At 42.6% G+C, this 21,927-nt stretch overlaps 1 protein-coding gene across 1 annotated transcript in view; it reads left to right on the top strand.

The window, feature by feature from the left end:
- The window catches only part of LOC311064463 (contactin-associated protein-like 5), a gene marked incomplete at both ends in the record, with an annotated part of 210,811 nt that overhangs the window by 161,163 nt on the left and 27,721 nt on the right, over positions 1 to 21,927 (top strand). Inside the window, 5 exons of the mRNA XM_084084293.1 lie at positions 1,176 to 1,295; positions 5,922 to 6,122; positions 10,729 to 10,885; positions 14,061 to 14,188; positions 20,228 to 20,398. Coding sequence (XP_083940419.1) covers positions 1,176 to 1,295; positions 5,922 to 6,122; positions 10,729 to 10,885; positions 14,061 to 14,188; positions 20,228 to 20,398 — 777 coding nt within the window. The remainder of the gene's footprint in view (positions 1 to 1,175; positions 1,296 to 5,921; positions 6,123 to 10,728; positions 10,886 to 14,060; positions 14,189 to 20,227; positions 20,399 to 21,927) is intronic.

Here is a 21,927-nt window from a genome sequence, read left to right as displayed (position 1 = left end):
GTGACTTTTTTTTGCCTAAGTCACATGGTTTTGTCACTTAAGCCAAATTATTTACTGATATAGGCCATTTTGTAATTTTTGTTTTCTTTTTTTTTTGGCCTAAGTCAGATTTAATCCTATTTAAACCTATTTAAATCTCTTATGTTACTTAACTAACAGACAGTGTTATTTCTATTTAAATAGTCATAATTTGTTATAAACATTTTGGGTGAAATGATTAAGAAATATCATATAGTTTTGTTTTGGATCAGTTTTTTTTTTTTCCTGAAAAACTTTAGTTTAGCAAGGCGACGATATGAGGTTTCCATGCACCCGACAGCAGCGATGTGTCATCGTCACTGTCGGAGCATAAAACATGTGTTCAGTGTTCAGTGTTCACGAGTCAGATCTCCAGTGTCATACCTGTCAATGGAACCAGCTGGATTCACTTATTGTTTAAAGGAATGGTTCATAATATCGCTCAAGCTCAGAAATGTATTTTGGCCCTAAACCATTCAAAGCTTTGTTTTGTCAGTGGTGTAAAGGTACATTTACTCAAGTACTGTACTTAAGTACAATTTTGAGGTACTTTTAGTTTACTGGAGTATTTGTCTATACTTTTACTTCTACTCCACTACATCTCAGAGGTAAATATTGTGCTTTTACTCCACTGCAATTATTTGAAAACTTTAGTTACTTTGCAGATATGAATTATTACATTATAAAACATACATTAACCACTTTAGCCCTAATTTATACCTAGGCTATTTGAAAATAGCCGATCTACAAGTTCACAACGCGTCGCATCGCGACGCGTTGTGAACTTGTAGATCTGCTATTTTCAAGCGTTTTAGTACATTTACTTTAAGTACTTTAAGTGCATTTGATATCAATACTTTTGTACTTTTACTCAAGTAAATTTAGAATTCCGCACTTTTACTTATAACAGAGTACGTCTTCTACTCTGCAGTATTGATACTTTTACTTAAGTAAAACATTTGAGTACTTTTTCAACCACTGCCAACAAAGTTTGAAATCAACTATTTGACACACAGGGAGCCAGTGTAAGGATTTAAGAACTGGAGTGATGTGCTCCTCTTTCTAGGTAAATTAGTAAGGACTCGAGCAGCAGCGTTCTGAATGAACTACAGTCGTCTAACCATTGTTTCTCTCTCTCTCTGTGTGTGTGTGTGCAGCCATCTACGAGTCGTCCTGCGAGGCCTACCGGCTGACGGGCAGCTCCTCGGGCTACTTCTCCATCGACCCTGATGGCAGCGGCCCCCTGGGGGCCACGCGGGTCTACTGCAACATGACGGGTGAGATCAGCCTCCGTCCGTCACCCCCCTGTCGTGCTCATATCCCATAATACTGTTTCCGTACTCTTTCTCACGGGGTTAATCGTGATCTATGAACTGGAGTAATGGATCTGATTGCATTACGTTCTTCTGCTGTAGATAATCCCAATGCGCACGGTGTAATCATAACAGATGTATAGCAAGTCTCTATGCATGCTCTCTGTCTGTGCTCTCTGTCTGGGGGAAAAGCAAAGGCGTCATTTCAGAAAAAAAAAAAAACTAGAAGGTGGCTATAATGGCAACTTCAACTTAAATCTAATAGCCACACTTTCAAAAGCAAGAACTTGTATTGACTAGTCCAAATCATCCTCCACTTCTTGTAATATTTGTTATGTTTGCAACTTACATATAACCAAGGAATGGCGGAGATCGTCGTGTCTTTTGTCAATACCTAATATGAATTAATAAAAATATGATAACAATAAACACATACTACTAATAATAATGATAATACTGTACAACACAAACGTATTTTTTGGGGATTGATTGACATGCAGTCATTGTATCACAGAGGATGAAAACACAATAAAGCCTGAGGGCTTATTTCCATTATGGTCCTCTTCACACACAACAAAAAACACTAAACAGCATAACAAACGACAACACATGCTCCCCCTTAGTGATGTCATGGCCACAATAGAGTAGCCTGGTAAACCCTCCCTCCGGAAATCTCATTTGTAATTTATTTCAGGAGTGAGTCTGGCATGATCGCCCATTCTGCAATTTTGGCTGTGGGCTGGAGTTGGGCAGGAGTAATACCGTTGACTGACAACCCCTTCAGCCAATCAGCAGTGTCCCACTTCAGCCAGTGCATTTTTACCACCTCCAGACTAATGTGACGCAATGGGACTTTTGAGACGGCCATGCCCAAAATAGGTTGCCTTATTCGGGTATGCGTGTCACTGCCCGCCCCTGCCGGTTCTCAAATTTTCTTTTTTTAAATAGGCTCTGTCATGATTAATTGACCACATATATGAAGTTAAACAACTAAATTCTATCCAAACGATATCTTAAAAGTAAATTCCGTGCCTCAAAAAAGAAGTTTGAGAGCGTTTTAAAACCGAAAGTAAAAAGTTTAACTGCCCACAGAAAACAATGGCGGCTCGTTCCATTTTTGTCGGCTGCACTCGGTCCCATTCGGGCTCACTCGAACTCGCCACCTGATTGGCCAACTGTCGCTGTCAATCACAGAACGATGAGCGACGACGCTGATAGGCTCGTCCATTTGGTGAACGGGCTAGAAACGCCCAGACAAGCCTTCAGGCCAGACTCCTTCCTGAAATCAAATGGAAATTAGATTTTCCGGAGGGAGGGGCTTTACCAGGCTAACAATAGAGGTGCCAGGTTGAAAATGGTTCATAAACGTATGGTTGCAGATGATAGAACACATCTGTATACAGTATGTGTGTCACGTGTGACATGTAGATGGATTGAGATGCACTCAGTGCCGATCTAAAATCAGATTAATCAGGCATAATAACTGAATTAGAGAAACTAGACCATACCCGGTCGGCGCAGCGCATCCGTGGGGGGATATGCGCACATGATCTGGCAACCCGGGAGGCAGTTTGTCCCATAGCTGGGCAGCCGCAGCTATGGGACGACATTCTTTGACACAAAAACGCTAATAAGAAGCTGGGATTTGATTAAATGGAAAAACGGGCTTCACAGTTGTGTTCAGATGGTAATGGTCAATGGCTGTGTGCAAAATCAGAGCAATTGGTCCAGCCAGTGAGGAGAACCGGGTAGCTTCACCACCACCACTACAAACGCACGCACAGAGGTTACTAGAATTATAGTAGGATGGAAAAACGGGCTTCACAGTTGTGTTCAGATGGTAATGGTCAATGGCTGTGTGCAAAATCAGAGCAATTGGTCCAGCCAGTGAGGAGAACCGGGTAGCTTCACCACCACCACTACAAACGCACGCACAGAGGTTACTAGAATTATAGTAGGATATGCTAGGGGAGTGGCATTTGGCATGATTGATTGAATGCTTTATTAACAGTTTGCAAAGACAAGCACATGGGAGGGAAGTACAGTTCAATGCCAGGTCTGTTAAAAGGATTGTAGGGCATTTCGAGCTTGTAGATCTGCTGCTTTTGATGCTTTTGTGTGACGCTGTAGTTGAGTAGGGCATTCATTTACGAGAAAAACACAAAAGGTTCATAATATGCAGATAAGAGGTTTCTGCCTGACAGCAGTGGTGGAAAGTAACTAAGTACATTTACTTAAGTACTGTACTTAAGTAAACGTTGAGGTATTTGTACTTGACTTGAGTATTTCCAATTTCCAATACTTTTACTTCTACTCCACTACATCTCAGAGGCAAATATTGTACCTTTACTCCACCACAATTATTTGAACACTTTAGTTACTAGTTACTTTTCAGATGGCATTTATGATATTATGAAACATACACTTCAGCCCTATTTTATGCTTAGGCCATTTGAAAATAGCCGATCTACAAGCTCCGATCTACAAGCTCACAACGCGTTGTGAGCTTGTAGATCTGCTATTTTCAAACATTTTAGTACTTTTACTTTTGGTACTTTAAGTACATTTTGATACCAATACTTTTGTACTTTTACTCAAGTAAATGTTGACTTCCGGACTTTTACTTGTAACAAAGTACTTCTGCATTGCAATATTGATACTTTTACTTAAGTAAAACATTTGAGTACTTTTTCCACCGCTGGGAAAACGGCATCCTGATCACTGTTACTTCTAATAGTGACACTGACAGAGTGGGTAGCAATTAAGTGAGAATTTAGCACTAATACCTCCTACGATTGATTATATGCCCCCTGTTCTAATCAACCCCCGGCCCACCCAACCCCACCCCACCCCTCAGCCACAAGAAGAAGAAAAGAGATCTCATTTTGTTGAGCCTCGTCAAAGCCTGTATCTGCTTATACGAGCCTCTTATGAGACTCATCAGTTTGCGGTGATAAATATCAGTAATAATGTCAGAGGAGTAAAGGAGGCAATTCAAAACGCACAATGTGTCACAGCGCCACGACCCTGCCATTGCTTCAGAGCTGTCTTTCATAAGGGGGTGTGATGTAAATCAGTGCTTCTCAAACTTTTTTTTTAATTTCAAGGACCTCCATAACTCTGAGGGGAAAATAGAACCACTCCCACTCATTTTGCCAGCCTATAGGTTGGCTCAGGGTAGAAGACGGGGTTAAACAACTAAAATGGGACTGGTCTTCAAAATTGAAAATGCAAATTTGCCCGAAATGCCCCCTATATAACACTATATATCTGACTAAATACCTCCAAAAAGTTAGCAACACCTACAGTTACAAAACTAGAGGGAGCGTTAACAACGATCGGGTACCACCCACCTATAAAGCAAACATGGGCAAATTCTCCTTCTACAGCACTGCCACCCAGGTTTGGAATAGTCTACCCCCATCCCTCAAAAAAATGCAGTTTGCTGGGCTCATTTAAATCAGCCCTGAAAATGCACCTTTCAGGAGGCCAAAAAAGGAGGTAGTACCATTTTCCCGTTTGTTGATTTACATTTGTTGTTTTAAATGTTTTGCCTAATAAAATATTCAATCAACCAAAAACCAATTGGACCCATATTATTGAAAAGAAAATAGGAAAGATCCAAGCACTCAAAGAGAGTTGCATCTCACACGTGTTCTGACATTATTTATGGACCTGTGTTTGTTTGTCAGTCTCGTACTTGCCCTGATGAAGACCAGTTCTTGGCAAAACGTACAATTTTTGTCCTCTTTTTCAAGTCGTGGTTCCAGTCGATCCTAGAAGCACCAATCTACGTGTTTATAACTCAACTTGTATCATCTTTTATCACCTGGTTGATCTCTCTCTCTCTCTCTCTCTCTCTCTCTCTCTCTCTCTCTCTCTCTCTCTCTCTCTCTCTCTCTCTCTGTACCCATATTATTGTTGAGTGTGCAGAGAGCAAGGACGTATAACTTCTAATACATGATTATCATTGGATTATTATTAGAAGTGGGTGAAATTTGTTTCTTTTGTGCAACCTCCATTGTTCGTGGGGGCGGGGGATGGGGTAGAGAGAGGGAGCGCAAGGACAAAACCTACTGTAGGAACTAAACGGGTCAAAGATATACATACACATAGCATAAAAGAGCAGCAGGTATGTAGGTGCAAAAAACTAGCAATTCTGGGAGATATATTATTCACTAAAGAAAGTTATGGCATGCATCTTTAACCCATTAAGATCTACAAGCTCATAGCGCAGCACCGAGTGCCGCGCTATGAGCTTGTAGATCTGCTATTTTTGAAAAAAAATCGTGAAAATCTTTGAATATATATTCTTTTAAAGCGAACATTTTTTTACTCAAATCTTTGCTTCTGGGGGGGGGGGGGGGGGGGGTCCATGGAAGAAAATACTTTGAGATGGGGGGGTCCGCCAAATTCATACCGTTTTGGGGGTCCTTGGCATGACAAAAGTTTGAGCACCACTGACACAGAAACGTACGTTTTTCCAGAATACTGTTGGGATTTAGAAGACATTTTGTAGAATGTTCGGCTTCAGGTCTTAATGGGTTTAAAGTGTAACTTATGTGGTCATGTGTGTGTGTTTGTGTGTAGATGACAAGGTGTGGACAGTGCTGACACACAACAGCACGGCTCCAGTGAAGGTCCATGGCTCATCTGTCCAGAAGCCCTACGTCATGAGGTTCAACTACAGCGCCTCGCCAGAGCAGCTGCGCGCCGTCGTCACCGGCTCCGAGCAGTGTCAACAGGAAGTGGTCTACAGCTGCAGGAAGTCCCGCCTCTTCAACACCTGGGGCGAGTGTTGGCATTTTTCTATAGGCTAAGGCTACCCTATAATTAAAATCATTATTATTATTTCAAAGACCGCCATTTTGATATGTATTAGGCCAGCGGCTCTCAAACGTTTTAAGGACCCCCATAACTCTTGAGTGTACAAATCCATTTGGTTTTGTTTTGCCTCTTGTCGGTTGGAAATAGGCCTATTATGTCCAAACCTGGTACTTTTCAGGATTAAAATAAAAAAAATAGCAAGAGTAGCAGCTCTACAAGCTCAAAAAGTCACTTTCGAGCTTGTAGATCTGTTACTTTTTATACTTTTTTGTGATGCTGTAGTATGATCAAGTAGGGTGTTAATTTAGGGGGAAAAATGAAACTCAAAAAGTTAAAATATGGAGATAAGAGGTTTCTGCCCGACAACAACGAACGCTTGATTCTGATTGGTCAGTCATTGAATTCAGCGGTCTGTCATTCAATAATGACCGCCGCTATCAATAACAGACACAGTCGATCAATCTGCGGCGCTCGGTTGTCGTCGTATTCCCCCAGCAGCCATGTAAACAACCGCGTGCGTCATTTTACAGCAATAACCAGTCCATTCTACTGAATGTTTTTGAAAACATCTGAACACTCATCCACTTATGAAAAATGGATGTTTCCAAATCTCTCGTGGAGGGGGAACGCCATGTCACTGATGTGGATAATAATAAACACGTTTGTTATGTCTAAGAAACAGGATCGTTAGAAGAAAAAGAAGGGAAAAAAACATTCTGCCATTTTCAGCCTCACCAGATATGAAATATAATTGCTTTCATTGTTTACTTGACTGCTTCATTAGCTGCCAGACAGTCTGCCAACATACTTAAAAGGTTTATATTCTTTCCTCTTTATAAACATACATGGTTTTTTTTCTATTTCTCTTTTTTGGCCAATATGGGGAAGCCCCCACCCCCCAATAAACGCACACACACACACGTACGCACACGCACACGCACACGCACACACACACACACACACACACACACACACACACACACACACACACACACACACACACACTACATTATGAAACACTAAAGCCCTATTTTATACCTAGGCTATTTGAAAATAGCCGATCTACAAGCTCACAACGCGTCGCATCGCGACGCGTTGTGAGCTTGTAGATCTGCTATTTTCAAACCTTTTAGTACTTTTACTTTTGGTACTTTAAGTACCTTGAGTAAAAGTACATTTGTACTTTTACTCAAGCAAAAGTAAAAGTACATTTGTACTTTTACTCAAGCAACATTTTGAACACAGGCCTTTTACTTGTAACAGAGTCTTTTTTATATTGTGGTATTGCTATTTTACTTAAGTAAAAAATGTCTTAATACTTTTTCCACCACTGCTCACACACACACACACACACACACACACACACACACACACACACACACACACACACACACACACACACACACACACACACACACACACACACACACACACACACACACACACACACACACACACACACACACACACACCACCCCTCATGTCCATTCAACAGCAGCAGGCAACTGCAGCAAATTGTGCATGGGTACAGCACAAACATGCTACAATAGCCAACAATACAGGAACAAACAAAAAAACACTGTCTGAAAATGACAAATATAAAATGCATCCCAATTCGTCATATAGACATCCACCGAACAATAAGCCTTGTTGTGCTGGAAAACAAAGGCCAGTTTGTAAGACGCGAAATAAACTGCTGCACACCGGATCGGGGAAGCTCTCTCTCTCTCTCCCTCCACTATAAATTGTCCTTCAAATGAAAGTAACAGCGACAATCACTGACAGAGCAATACATTTTTTCCCCGGAATATGAGAGGAATTGTCCTTTTATATGAATTATTATCCCCGACATCGCATCCCAACAGCACGACCTTGATATTTTGAAATGTAGTGTACACTTTTGGGGGATGCTTTCATTTAGTGTGTACACACACTTTGTAATGAATGGCAATAAATCATTCACTTGCTCTTCATTAATGTCAGGATCGGTTGGAGACGGGAAATAATTATAGATTTGGGTTTCCTGGGAGGAAGGCCAGGTTAATAATTCAAGAACACGGGGAGGCCCGTAAAGCGGGCATAGATCTGCGTCTCAAATTGAGTAAGTAGTAAGTGGTTGCTGCTGTCTTGTTTTTCCAGTGAAGTTAAAGTCATCTCGGGGAAATTGGCTATGCTACGTGCTTAAACACGGGGAAATTGGATTATGTGTTTACTGTAAGAGAGCGGGACGGCTAGCACACCGCAATAAGCCTTTGTGCCAGGAAGGGCTCATCTATGGATAATTATCTTTGAAAAACAAAACAAAACAGTTTGACCTCAAACATCGTAGGCAGGGGGGAAAGAACTGCTTTCTACTGGAATATATATTTGATACACACTTGGGAGTCAGTGCTGCAGGTTTGCTATTCACAACTTTTGTTGTTGTTGTTTTGTAGCTTTTTACACCTTTTTCATGTTATGCCATACCCCCCCCCCCCCCACACACACACACACATTTGTGTGTTGTCACTACAAAGTAACAGTAATGGAGTAAAATAGGGGTCTTCAACGTTTTCAGGCCAAGGACCCCCTAGCTGAGAGAGAGATGAAGCAGGGACCCCCTCTATATTGTATTAAAAAATGTGTTTCAGATTTAACTGTTTTTGTTTACTTGGTCTGCTCTTTTTTCCCTCTACACCAAACACCTCTTTGCCAAAAATAGCCGATCTACAAGCTCACAACGCCTCGCAGCGCGAGGCGTTGTGAGCTTGTAGATCGGCTATTTTTGGGCAAAAGTTCTCCTCAGAAAAGGGATGCTAGGGTTCAAGTGGTTATGGTAAAAACATAAATCACATCACACAAAGATTTGGCGGACCCCCTGTAGTGACTCTGAGGACCCCCTAGGGGTCCCGGACCCCCTGTTGAAGACCCCTGGAGTAAAACATCCAATATTTACGCCTGAGATGTAGTGGAGTAGAATAATGTAGTATAATGTATACAACAAGAAGGAAATAAGTACAGTACTTGAGTAAAATGTGCTAAGTTACTTACTTTGCACCACTGGGGGAGGAGCTTAGAGAGCGTCTTGGTGCTGAGGTTCCTAAAAAACACAGCTGTGAAACAAGGGCCACTTTAAACACCTGCTGAAGCTTAATGAGGCCTGGCTGACTGACATGGCTAAGGGCCTCCCTGACAAACCACCCATGCCTCGGGAACGGCAGCGGACGCCTCACTACATTTCAGGGACGTCACAGGCTCTCAGAAGGTGGGGGGGATGGACTTTCGGTGGATTATTACTATACCCCTTATTTTACACTTTGGCTATTCAAAAATAGCAGATCTACAAGCTCTTAGCGCGGCACCGAGTGCCGCGCTATGAGCTTGTAGATCTGCTATTTTTGAAACATCGTGAAAAACATTTGTAACTGTCAAATGTAAATACATTTTGTATTTTCAAAATTTTGCGTTTTTTGGGCGGATTTTTTTTTCCCGTGTTTTGGTTACTTTATTTTGGGGTTAGGGTTAGGTTATTTAATTCTTATTTTTCCCTGATTTTACCGATTTATTATCAAAACATTTTTATTTTTTTTTCCAAAAGTGGGGGGTATGAAATCACGGATCTGTGACAGTGAGGGTGTCGCGTCTTACGCACAGTGAATGGCCGTGACGCACCTGCTACATTTCTTTGATCACACTACCCATGGCACTGTTCTAGCGGTGACATCCCCTCTGACTCCACCTGCTGATGGCTGTGGTGGGTTTGTGGGGTTTTTTTTGTGGTTGCTTCCTGGTTGCGTTTTGTCTAGCAGGTGTGGATCGTCAGCACTTTCACCTGGGCCCGCTGCACCCTATAGCAAAGATATTCAATCATTAAAGATATACGCCATCCCAATTGGAGCCACTATAGAGGCAAAATGGTACATAAATCCGACAAATGGTCTCCTTAAGTGGGCGCCGGCTGATCTCGCGAACGTCCTATGTTTACTGGTGCTAGCGACCCGCCGACACACTCTCCATCCCGGATTAACCCTTCGTGGTGCCCGGTGGTACGACCCGTTACACTTTTGCCCCCCCGCCATTTGGTGCCCCCCTCCCAAGGTTGGTGTCCTGTGCTGCAGCACCTAAAGCCCTTGCATTAAGCGTGCTGATTTTGAGATGGGGGGGGGGTCCGCAGACAAAAACATATCATTTTGGGGGTCCTTGACATGTTTGAGAACCACTGATATTATAGCAACATAAGTTGTAATGCGATTAACTGCTGTTAGAGACGGTACTCCTCTGTCCTGGTGGGTGGACCAGGTTGTAATGTGGTGGGTGGACCAGGTTGTAATGTGGTGGGTGGACCAGGTTGTAATGTGATGGGTGGACCAGGTTGTAATGTGATGGGTGGACCAGGTTGTAATGTGGTGGGTGGACCAGGTTGTAATGTGATGGGTGGACCAGGTTGTAATGTGATGGGTGGACCAGGTTGTAGTGTGGTGGGTGGACCAGGTTGTAATGTGATGGGTGGACCAGGTTGTAGTGTGGTGGGTGGACCAGGTTGTAATGTGGTGGGTGGACCAGGTTGTAATGTGATTAACTGCTGTTACAGACGGTACTCCTCTGTCGTGGTGGGTGGACCAGGGAGGAGAGAGGAGGACCTACTGGGGAGGATTCCTGCCTGGAGTTCAGCAGTGCTCCTGCAGCCTGGAAGAGAACTGCATGGATATGAACTACTTCTGCAACTGTGACGCCGACACTAATACATGGTACGTGTGTACACTGATACGAGGCACAGACATGACATTTGACCTCTTCACACTCACACTCACACTTCACACTCTTCATTTTTTCCTGAAAAGCCTCCCCCTCCCCCTTTGTTGGGCCTGATTTGCTTAGTGTGTGTGAAAAGAGGCCAATTTGCACCTGTCACCATTTCACACTTGGCAAATCCCCCCTTTCTCAGTGACAATGCTTGGGCAATTCACTGAAGTGCCAATGGCAGGGTCTCTGAAACTTTGGAATGTCACATCTGTATGTGTACACATAATATACAGTACATATGTATGTGTATTATACATGTACACATATACATGGTATGTATCGCCTATTTCAGTGCCTTTTGGGCTGAAGATATTTTTTCAGATTGCCTGTTATAGCGCCACCAGGAGGCAGATTTTTGCATTTTGTTTTATATTACTCCTACAGATTGTGTCCAAACATCTCACAAATCGGTACACATTATCTCTATAGTCATGTGATCAAGGCGGATCTGTCCGATCTTTCATATTCCATTCTGATTGGCTAAGATTGGCTTCCAAAGTTTGCACGAGTGGCTCGTTTTGAACAAAATGCCTCAAATCTTGAACGCAGTGTGCAATGGCGTGACATTTGCATGCACATTCCCACTAGGCCGAGCAATAAATGCCACACTTCTCACATTGCCCTGTTATAGCGCCACCAGCAGGAACATTTTTGCAAAACATTTTTCTTTCAACACAATGCCTCAAATCGGTCCGATTGTCGTGAAAGGCCGAGGAAGAAATGGCACCCTTTTCACATTCGCCTATTATAGCGCCACCAGGAGGCCACAATAACAATAACCTCCGAGAAGCTTTTTCTAGTTCATAATGTATAGTTGTAAGGGTGGTTCTAGAGGAGACACCAAATGTAGCTTTTGGGTCTCCAGTTGAAAAGGTTTTCAGGAACCCCTGATATAGAGGACATGCAGATCAATGACCATGTGACCTTTGTATTAGACCAGTGGTTCTCAACCAGTGGTCCCGGGACCGCCAGTGGTCCTTGAGGGGGTTCCAAGTGGTCCCCAACTAAATGATGGAGAGTGATTAGATCTTTAACTCTTCAGAGCATAAAATGAAACCAAATAAGAGTTACATTATTATCTGCATTACTTAATGCAGGGGTCTTCAACAGGGGGTCCGGGACCCCTACGGGGTCCTGAGAGCTACTATAGGGGGTCCGCCAAATCTTTGTGTGATAGGAACTTTCTTTTTTACATTAACCACTTAAACTCTAGCATTCCTTTTCTGAGGAGAATTTTTGCCAAAAAATAGCAGATCTACAAGCTCACAACGCCTCGCGCTGCGAGGCGTTGTGAGTTTGTAGATCTGCTATTTTTGGCAAAGAGGTATATCGTGTAGAGGGAAAAAAGAGCAAACCAAGTAAAAAGCTCTCAGCTAGGGGGTCCTTGGGCTGAAAACGACCCCTGACTTAATGAAATAATTGATATTTTGATAAACGTTTGCCTGTTATCTCTCCTATGGTATCAACATCAATACAGCTGGAATTGTGGACAAAATCTTATCCAACGATAAGAAAATATTTTAAGTCTTGGGTCTGAGAGTCTAAATCTCATCAAACGGTGGTCCGTGGCTCAAATGCCGAATACATAACCTTGATGTGAAAAAGGTTGAAAACCACTATATTAGACGACAAAACTCTACTCCTAGATTTGAGCACCATACTGGCCAAAGCGTCAAATCCTGCCCAAGTCTATATCTTCTATTAAAGATCCATTCCCCTGAATCACACACTGCTACTGCTTTCCGAGGTTAACACATCTATGATTAAGTTCTGAACTGCCTGAATGGAGTTATGTTACAACATTGCTGCATTTAAAAGTGGGCTGTATCAAGGCTAGTACAATGACACTAGCTGATACAAAATATGAGACTCACAACTCACCTTTAAAAGACCCGATCAAAAAGACAAGGCCACCTCATTTCTGCTCACCCAACCGGCAACAGAGTCATTTTAGGCATTGACACTTTTAAACGCCTTTTAGGGCATTCTGCCCCTGAACATTTTCATGTCAAGAACCCCCAAATGAATATGTATTTGCACCACATACCCCTGTTTGAAACAATGTTGTGCAAGCGATCGACCCCATATGGGAAGATTTTTCTGCATTCTGCATGGGGACTACTTTTTTTCTTAGGTACTGATGACCTTTTGAACACAGACCTTGTACATTGTGGTATTACTAGTTGTACTAACATCTGAGTACTTCTTTTTGGCATGACGTACGTGTGCCAAGCCGGCACGCGTGCACGCACACACACAGTACAGTACAGTAAGTACATTTTTGAGGCATTTTGACTTTACTGGAGTATTTCCAATTTTCAATACTTTTACTTCTACTCCACTACATCTCAAAGGCAAATATTGTACTTTTACTCCACAACATTTATTCGAAAACTTTAGTTACTTTGTAGATTTTGATTATTCTTACAAAACATACATTACCCACTTCAGCCCTATATACATTTTGGCCATTTGAAAATAGCAGATCTACAAGCTCTCAATGCGTCGCATCGCGACGCATTGAGAGCTTGTAGATCTGCTATTTTCAAAATATTGTTATACATTTATACAAAACTTGAAATGGGACATTCTGCGTAATGAGTATACTTTCTACTTTTGGAACTTTAACTCAAGTACATTTTGAATTCCGGACTTTTACTTTGCAACAGAGTACTTCTACATTGCAGTATTGATACTTTTACTTGAAATAGAAGATGTGAGTACTTTTTCCACCACACACACACACACACACACACACACACACACACACACACACACACACACACACACACACACACACACACACACCGACCGACGTATGGCGCGGCCGACCGACCGGCCTCTTATCTTACCGGCTCTTCCATCACTATCTCTGATGGGATCAAAATAGCATAGCAGCGCCGACATTGATATGTATTATTGTCCACTTCTTTTCCAATTTCCTCCCCAGATTGGATGCTGCAGCACTCCGTCACACGTCGCACTAGATTTCCAAAGTGCTGCGTCCAGACGAGAGAGAGAGGGAGGGAGAGAGAGAGAGAGAGAGAGTAGAGTAGAACGTTTCCTGATTGTTTCAATCTCCCATCAGTCTTCTCCTTTCTCCTCCATCTTTTATTACAGGGCTAATGACACTGGAGTCCTGTCCTACAAGGATCACTTACCGGTGACTCAGATTGTGATTGGAGACACCAACCGAACGGGCTCCCAGGCCGTGTACCGCATCGGCCCGCTGCGTTGTTATGGAGACAGTAGGTGAACTGTTAAAAAAAAAAACGCTTTTCGCAGACACGCTCGCTGCATTAATGTGTTTTTTGCTGACAAAACTCCCTCGTTGAACCCTGTTTTCTGAAAAGTCTGAAAATTCTACTCCTCATCCCCCATGGCCATTAGCCTGGGATCCAGCCTGCTTCGCTACGTTCGGCGGACTTTTTTTTCTCTCTTCGCTTATCAGTCTGGAATGCCTCCTATCTCCAAGGGAGGCGGGACATGGCATACGGCTGGAATCGTGCCGTGGCTTCTGATTGGTCTGTGGTGCGGGGCGGGACAAAACAAACGGTGTGATCGTTGTGATTCGTCATTCGTTTGAACAACATCCAATCAGCAACGACGTTGCCTAACGTAACATATGTAGTTCCAGTGTAGTTCTGCAAAACGAGTCAATAGAAGGCTTTCCAGACTGATAAGCGAAGAGAGAAAAAAAAGTCTGCCGAACGTAGCGAAGCAGGCTGGATCCCAGGCTACATGGCCATGGCCTATCACTTCTTGTTGCCCTCTTTTTTTTAAGCAGTGTTAGCCTGCTTCTACATCTGACTTTGTGTGTTTGTATGTCTGTCTGTTTGTGTACGGCATAAACGGCTGAAACTGATCGTACCACAAAATTGCAACTTTGGTGAGGGGGTGCATTTTCAGAGCATGTATACTTAATTAATTAGTCGATTGTGTTACAATACAACTAACGTAGTATACTTCCTCTAGTCTCTTCCTAAGGCCAAAATATCAGCCTTTCACGTAAGATAATAGTCTACGTTATCTAATTCTAATACCTACCAGGATGAACCCTACTGATTTTGGTGACCCTCCATGGCTTTTCCTCCAGTGCCACCCTTCAGCCTTCAGTTCCTGTTCAGCGTAAAGAAAGACCTCTTTTTTTTTGCCTTTTATACTCAAGCATCTAATTTATTCTCCATCTTAGAATGGCGTCGTGCACCACATATAGCACATTGGTTCTCAAAGTGGGGTCCTGGGACCCCCAGGGGTACTTGAGGGGGTTCCAGGGGGTCCCCAGCTAAATGATGGATAGGAACCAAATGGACCCTTATGGGTCTGTAACTTTGAGAGTGTACAAATGGAACCAAATGGACCCTAACGGGTCCATTTGGTTCCATTTGTACACTCTCAGAGTTAAATTAACATTGATTTTACAATATAAATTGGGGTCCCAGGGATAGAAATTCCATTAAATGAGGGTCCGTAGCCTAATGCATGTCAAACTGGGTGTCCTCTTGAAATTAAAATGGTTGAGAAACACTGGTAGCTAGCAGTGACAAATCTTCTCTTATGGGGGTCACTGGCATATCTTTTGAAATGGGGGTCCGCGGGCTAATAAGTGTCAATTTGGGGGTCCTTGACATGAAAACGTTTGAGAACCACTGATATAGCAGATCTAAGCTCGTGAGATTGTAGCTCGGCTTTCAGTGCACGGCACTGTCATACGGAACAGTATAAATCCAGCCTAATGGGCCTATTTTGAGGCAGGTAGGTTGGCGTGCAGGTAGGTGTGTAGCCTGCATTGACAATTTCCGGAGTTGAAGTGGTTTGTTATTTTTCCGTGTGTGTGTGCGTGTGTGTGTATGTGCGTGTCCGCTGCCCGTCTGCTTGGACCAGGGCTACAGGCATCTAGCGAGGCGTATTGCTATTTTCGGCTCACTTTAGTTGGCGAGTGGAGATGTACGCAGATAGATGTCTGCAAAAATCACACAGGCCTACTTCATGTTATATATGCTCGTCTGCAGGGTTGGATTTTCTAGGGCAGTGGGTCTCAAACTTTTATTTGTCAAGGACCCCCAAATTGATATATATTTGGCCGCGGACCCCCATCTGATTTTTTTTTGTGCCAGGGACCCCCAGAAGACAAGATTTGTGTAAAAAAAACAAAATCAAAATTTTCCAAACACTTTCAAGATTTTTCAATAAAGTAAAAAAAATAGCAGTACAATGTACAAGCTTGCACCGTGGCACGAAGTGGTGCGCTTGTATATGGTTTCAGCCCGACAACAGCGATGTCTGCAAGTGTGTAGAAAGCTTTTAGATCTGTTATTTTCATTATCGCACAACTGCATAATAGGGCTTGAGTTGATAATAACTTGCATCAATGGAAACAAGCAGCGCGTAGTGATATGCGAGGAAGGGCAGAATACTCCCAGCCAAGTAGCGAAATGGGGGTTGGATTACAGGCTGAATATATTATCAGTGTAGCAGGAGGATTCAATCATGAGACCGATCTAATGATCACTTTTCATCACCTTTAAGAGCAGTGCGCTGTACTCAGGAGCCCAGGGCTATGCTGGTATAATTTCCACAGTGTCATGAAAGAAAAGCCTTGGGAATTACATTTGTCCCAAAAGCAAAATGATGTCCTTGTGCGGGACATGCAGATTCATCAAACACCTCAAGCAGACCGCCAAGGGCAGATTATTTTAAAAAAAAAGAAAATAATAAATGTAGTTACCGCAATACTTGTGACACTGGTCCTATGTATGTGTGAAGCGTTGCTCAGTGCAAAGCCCAGTTCATAATGACCTCCTAGGACTATGAATAACATTCCAATGAAATCCAATTACCAGTGGTGGAAAGTAACCAAGTACATTTACTTAAGTACGGTACTTAAGTGCAATTTTGAGGTATTTGTACTTTACTTGAGTATTTTCAATGTCCAATACTTTTACTTCTACTCCACTACATGTCGGGTCCAAATATTGTACTTTTTTACTCCACTACAATTATTTGAAAACTTTAGTTACTAGTTACTTTTCAGATATAAATGATTACATTAGAAAACATACATTAACGACTTTAGCCCTATTTCATACATAGGCTGTTTGAAAATAGCCGATCTACAAGCCCACAACGCGTCGCATTGTGAGCTTGTAGACCACAGCTATAGTTAACGTAGCATCATAATCATTTGAACCACTTTATCCATTTATATGTTGGCTATTCAAACATAGCAGATCTACAAGCTCACAACGTTCGCAACACAATGCGTTGTGAGCTTGTAGATCTGCTATCTTAGATCTGCTAAATTTGCGAAGAGATTTGGTGTAGGGGGGGGGGGGGGGGGGGGTAGAAGAGCAGTGCCAACTTATAGGTCTGTTTTACAAAGTATAGAGTGTCCTAAGTGGTTCAGACACTATGAACTGTTTTACCTCCATCTTCCCCGTTCTGTCAATTTGTTCAAACACTCTGTTTCCCTTTTTGGACATTCCATTTTGTTCTCTCTCCATTGCTTTGTGGAATGTCTCTGCTTTGAGCCAAGAGACCTAGCTGTCACCTTGCTTATCCCATTCAATCCGGGAACGCATACCGTGTCATTTTAGATTTTTAGCTGTAACCATTATTCTATACTTTGGGATATTCAAAAATAGCAGATTTATAAGATTTTTTTTTTATTTTTTTTTAAATGTGTGCAAATCTTTTTTTCTTTTTTTTTTTGCGAACATTTTTAACTCAGATATTTGCTTCTGGGGGATTCTACAAATATTTTCTAAATCCTAACAGTTTTTCTGAAAAAAAAAGAATTATGTTGCTATAATAAATAGTGATTCTCGAAATGTTGTGACCCCCACAATTATATGTATGTATGTATTGTTCGCGGACCCCCCATCTCAAAACATTTTATACAGAAGCAAATATATATACAGTATTTTTATTTTTTTTCAAAAATAGCAGATCTACAAGCTCATAGAGCGGCACGCTATGAGCTTGTATATCTGCTATTTTTGAATAGCCAAAGACATCTAAAATGACACAGATGCGTTCCCGGATGGAATGGGTTATCAGGGGACCCATCTGAAACTGGCTTCCTTTTGACTTTGAAATGCACTTTATTGAGCCTGGCTTTAGACGCAACACGCTATCACATTAAAAGAAAACTTTTTTTAATGCTCAAAGTCCACTCTGATGTTTCACAGTCTGTCAGGCTGCGTCTGATGGACTTTGGATTTTTTTTGCCTTTTGTTCTTTTTGCTCAGTTGTTCTTCTGTCGGTGTCGATGCTTTGAGGGAAAATACACACACAGACCGCTTTCATGCTTTCAACATACTTTTTCATACGGTCTACATGGAATGGATCCTCTCTTACCAATCCACACTCTATTTCCACTTTAAAGGTTTCATGACATCATGTTCCTATTGTTTTTATTTTGGGGGGGTTTTCTGACCTCAATTACACCCAAAAAAACTGAACTTTGAACATTCAGTGGATTTTTCTGTGGTCGGGGGTTTTCCGAATAATTAGGCTCAGAAAGGTGGTGTGATTGGCCTGTGGACTTTAATGTCACAGTCCATTAAGCCCCCTCCCCCCCCCGATCTTTCCCCTTTGGGGGGGGGGAGAGCAGAGGCGATGATTGACAGGCAAAATCCCTCAACCGTGATACCCGCAGGCAAATAGTACTATTTTTTTTTTCTTCATTACAGCTGAAAGGCCCTCAGAACACAGTTCTGAAGGACCATGATGTCATGACCTGGCTCACATCATGACAAAAAGGGAGACGACACACAGAATTAAACTTAACGTTCTTATATTTATAACTAAAAAAGGACAATAAAGGTGCATAAAGTATGAGATGTGAATAGTCAGTGATATCAGTAGTGTAAAGTGTGTTGGTGCGGGTGCAAAAGCAACTAAACCAAACCAAACAAATCCAAGCACTGTTGCCTGTGTAGGAGAGAAAGAGAGGATATTCTCGGCCAGCCTGCTTTTATACCCAAGGGGATGATTGGGACCAGGTGTGTCTCATTCCCAAGACACACCCCAGCAGGCTGGCCCTCCACAGGAATAGACGGATTTCCGCGCGACGTCATCACAGAGCAGAATGCGCAATCTGCGCATGCTCGGGGAAAACGAATTGTTGCGCCGTTCACTCTGTTGTTATGTTCGGGAGTTAGATAGCCATAATTCTGCTATTAAAGGCATAATAGGCATAATGCTGCTATTATATACAAACAGATCCAACTTCCGACAAATCATTTTTATTGAGTAAACAAGGTATTACAAACTGCATAATTTAATCTACTTTCATTAAACCCGGTGAAGATCATTTATTTTATGAATGGACATTTGACCAGAGCTGCTGCGGGTAATGGCGCCCTCTATAGGCTACCCCCGGATCTGCACGGTCATATCCTCTCATGTTTACTAACAGGAAACCTGTCTATAGAGAACAATATTAGAATCACAGCAACACTATACACCTATAGAGTGTGCCAACGCGTCGTCACCACGGGGGGGGGGGCGCGGCATAGTAGCGCAGACATGTTTGTTTTGGGCAATGTTAAGTCAACCTGGTTTATACCCCTCAAAGATGTCCGCTGCTACCAAAAGACACTTGTTGACGCCCCCTTCAGGATTTTTGGCACGCTCTATACTAGGATGGGTCATCACAATGATATAAAGACTTTGAATGTTTTGTACACCAGCATGTCATGAAACCTTTAACCACTAGAAACCGTCTCTACTTAGTAAACTAATACTTGGCTTCCGCCATGAAGATCACAGGTAGTACAACATTTTAAACATGTTGCACAAAAATCATAGCTAACACTGTTTTTTTTTTTTAATACTAGATCTACAAGCTTCCAAGAAAGCAAGGTTGGGAACCACTGACTTAGTTGATCGGGGTTGGTTCTGGACTTGATCCACTCTTTTCCCCCCTCTCTACATGTCGTTGCTGTCGAGCAGAAACCTCTTATCTCCATATTCTAACTTTTAGTGTTTTTTCGTAAATTAACACTAAACTAACGTTAGCATCCTCGCGCCTCATTTTGAGCTTGTAGATCTGCTACTCTTGCTACTTTTGAATCCTGAAAAGTAACAGTTTTGAACATGAGGTTTCCACCCGACAGAGACTATAAATAGCCTGTCTACTGCTTGTATATCAGGGTTTACATAGGGAATAAAAAATACACAGAACAACATACAATTACTAAAAACCAAGCTGACTTATACATGTGTTTTCTTTGTACATAAAAATGGTTATAATGTACCTGTCATAACCTGGTGTCTTTCAGAGTGGATCTGGAACGCTGCCTCCTTCTACCAGGAGTCGTCCTACCTGCACTTCCCCACCCTGCAGGCTGAGCTGGGCTCTGACATCTCCTTCTACTTCAAGACCAGCTCCCCCTCAGGAGTGTTCCTGGAGAACCTGGGCCTCAAGGACTTCATCAGAGTGGAGCTCAGCTGTGAGTACATACACTAATCTGCAAGTGTACCAAGGGGCTAGCATCCGGCCTGTAAATTGAGGCTATATAGGAAGAGACAGTTCCATATGAATGGCCTGTAGTCTCTCTGTTTCACCGCTGTTTCACCCCTGCTGGTGTCAGAAGCAATTAGGCTCCATTCAAGCGGATGGGTTTTTGCCGATCTTTACACTTGTTTTCATTATACACGTTGTCGTAAATACTATATGCTTCCAGTCGCTAGTTTAAAGTCTTCTTTCAATCACCATGATATGCATTTTGGTAAATTATGGTCCCATTTATATAAAAATGTATGATAAAGCAGGGTTTGCTGTAGGAGTGGCTTCCTTGTGATGATTTTGATTGACAAGCTACACAACTAATAGCATTAATTCCCACCCCCGGCTCTGATCCCAACCAATAGCATAAATTTCCAAGTAAATCTTTTGGACCGAATATAGAAAGATGGCGGATTTGAAATCGCTTAAAAATAGGCTTAATTGACGGTCTGTAGAAACCAGGGGCGTGACGCTGTCCAAATTTTTTTTACGGTCTGTGAGCTGTACGCACATGACTTTTGAGGAGAACCATGCATGGACAATATGGGTTTGTACAGAGACTGGGTCCGGTAACGGCGTGGGGTGACACAGATCTCAGACGTCAAGTAACTATTTTATGAGAATACAAGAACGCTCGCCCCAAAGCATGCTCACCCCAGTCAAATCCGGGGACCTCGGAACGGTCGTCCCCTCCAGGTGTTCCTGGACACCAGAACCTACTCGGCCACATTTGACGTCTCGGGGGCACCGAGACTAGGGGGGGGGGGGTGATTTGCAATTCGACGTAACTCTTAACGTCGCTGAGTTGGCTGAAACGTTCGGCACGGCGATTGCGGGGCGATTGTGTTTTGGGGCGAGCGTTGCGGTTACCTTCAAGGATGCCAGTCGTCTATGATGTATCTATGACACATGACTCCATTATGTGGGCAAAGACTTCAGCCTGATTTGACTGCCATTCACTTCCTACAGAGGCCATGGCACTGAAAGAGTCTAGCTGAAGACGTCATCCGTTCCCGAAAATTGGGCAATTCCGAGCCCCTTTGACTTCAATCATGAGTGAAAAGTTCAAGTTAAATATTTCAAAAACTAGAAGAATATATGTGAACAAAGATTAATGGGGTTCTATGTTAGCCTAGCTAGCCGCCGTGTGTACAAGAAATGAGTGGTTTGCGAGATTAGCTCCAGCCAGATGGACAGACCCTTAATAGAGGGCTGTAGGACTGGAGCACTCAGTTTGCTTCAAGGCTTTGAATAAGTTGCAAAGCAAACATACCAAGCATAAAGGTTTGGACACAGCGTGTCGTCTCGAGAGTCTGTCATTTGATTACGATGAAAGCCTCGAAGCACATGGAGTGCTCCGGGCAGCTGGGTAACAGGCACTCAGAGGAGGCCCATAGAACTGGTTTTAACCCGTTAAGACCGGGATCGCATCTGTGTCACTTTAAGATTTATTTGGCGATTCAAGAATAGCAG

The sequence above is a fragment of the Gymnoscopelus microlampas genome, assembly GCF_963454915.1.
Source record: "Gymnoscopelus microlampas genome assembly, chromosome: 17".
NCBI lineage: Eukaryota > Metazoa > Chordata > Actinopteri > Myctophiformes > Myctophidae > Gymnoscopelus > Gymnoscopelus microlampas.
This window is presented reverse-complemented; position numbering and strand designations above follow the sequence as displayed.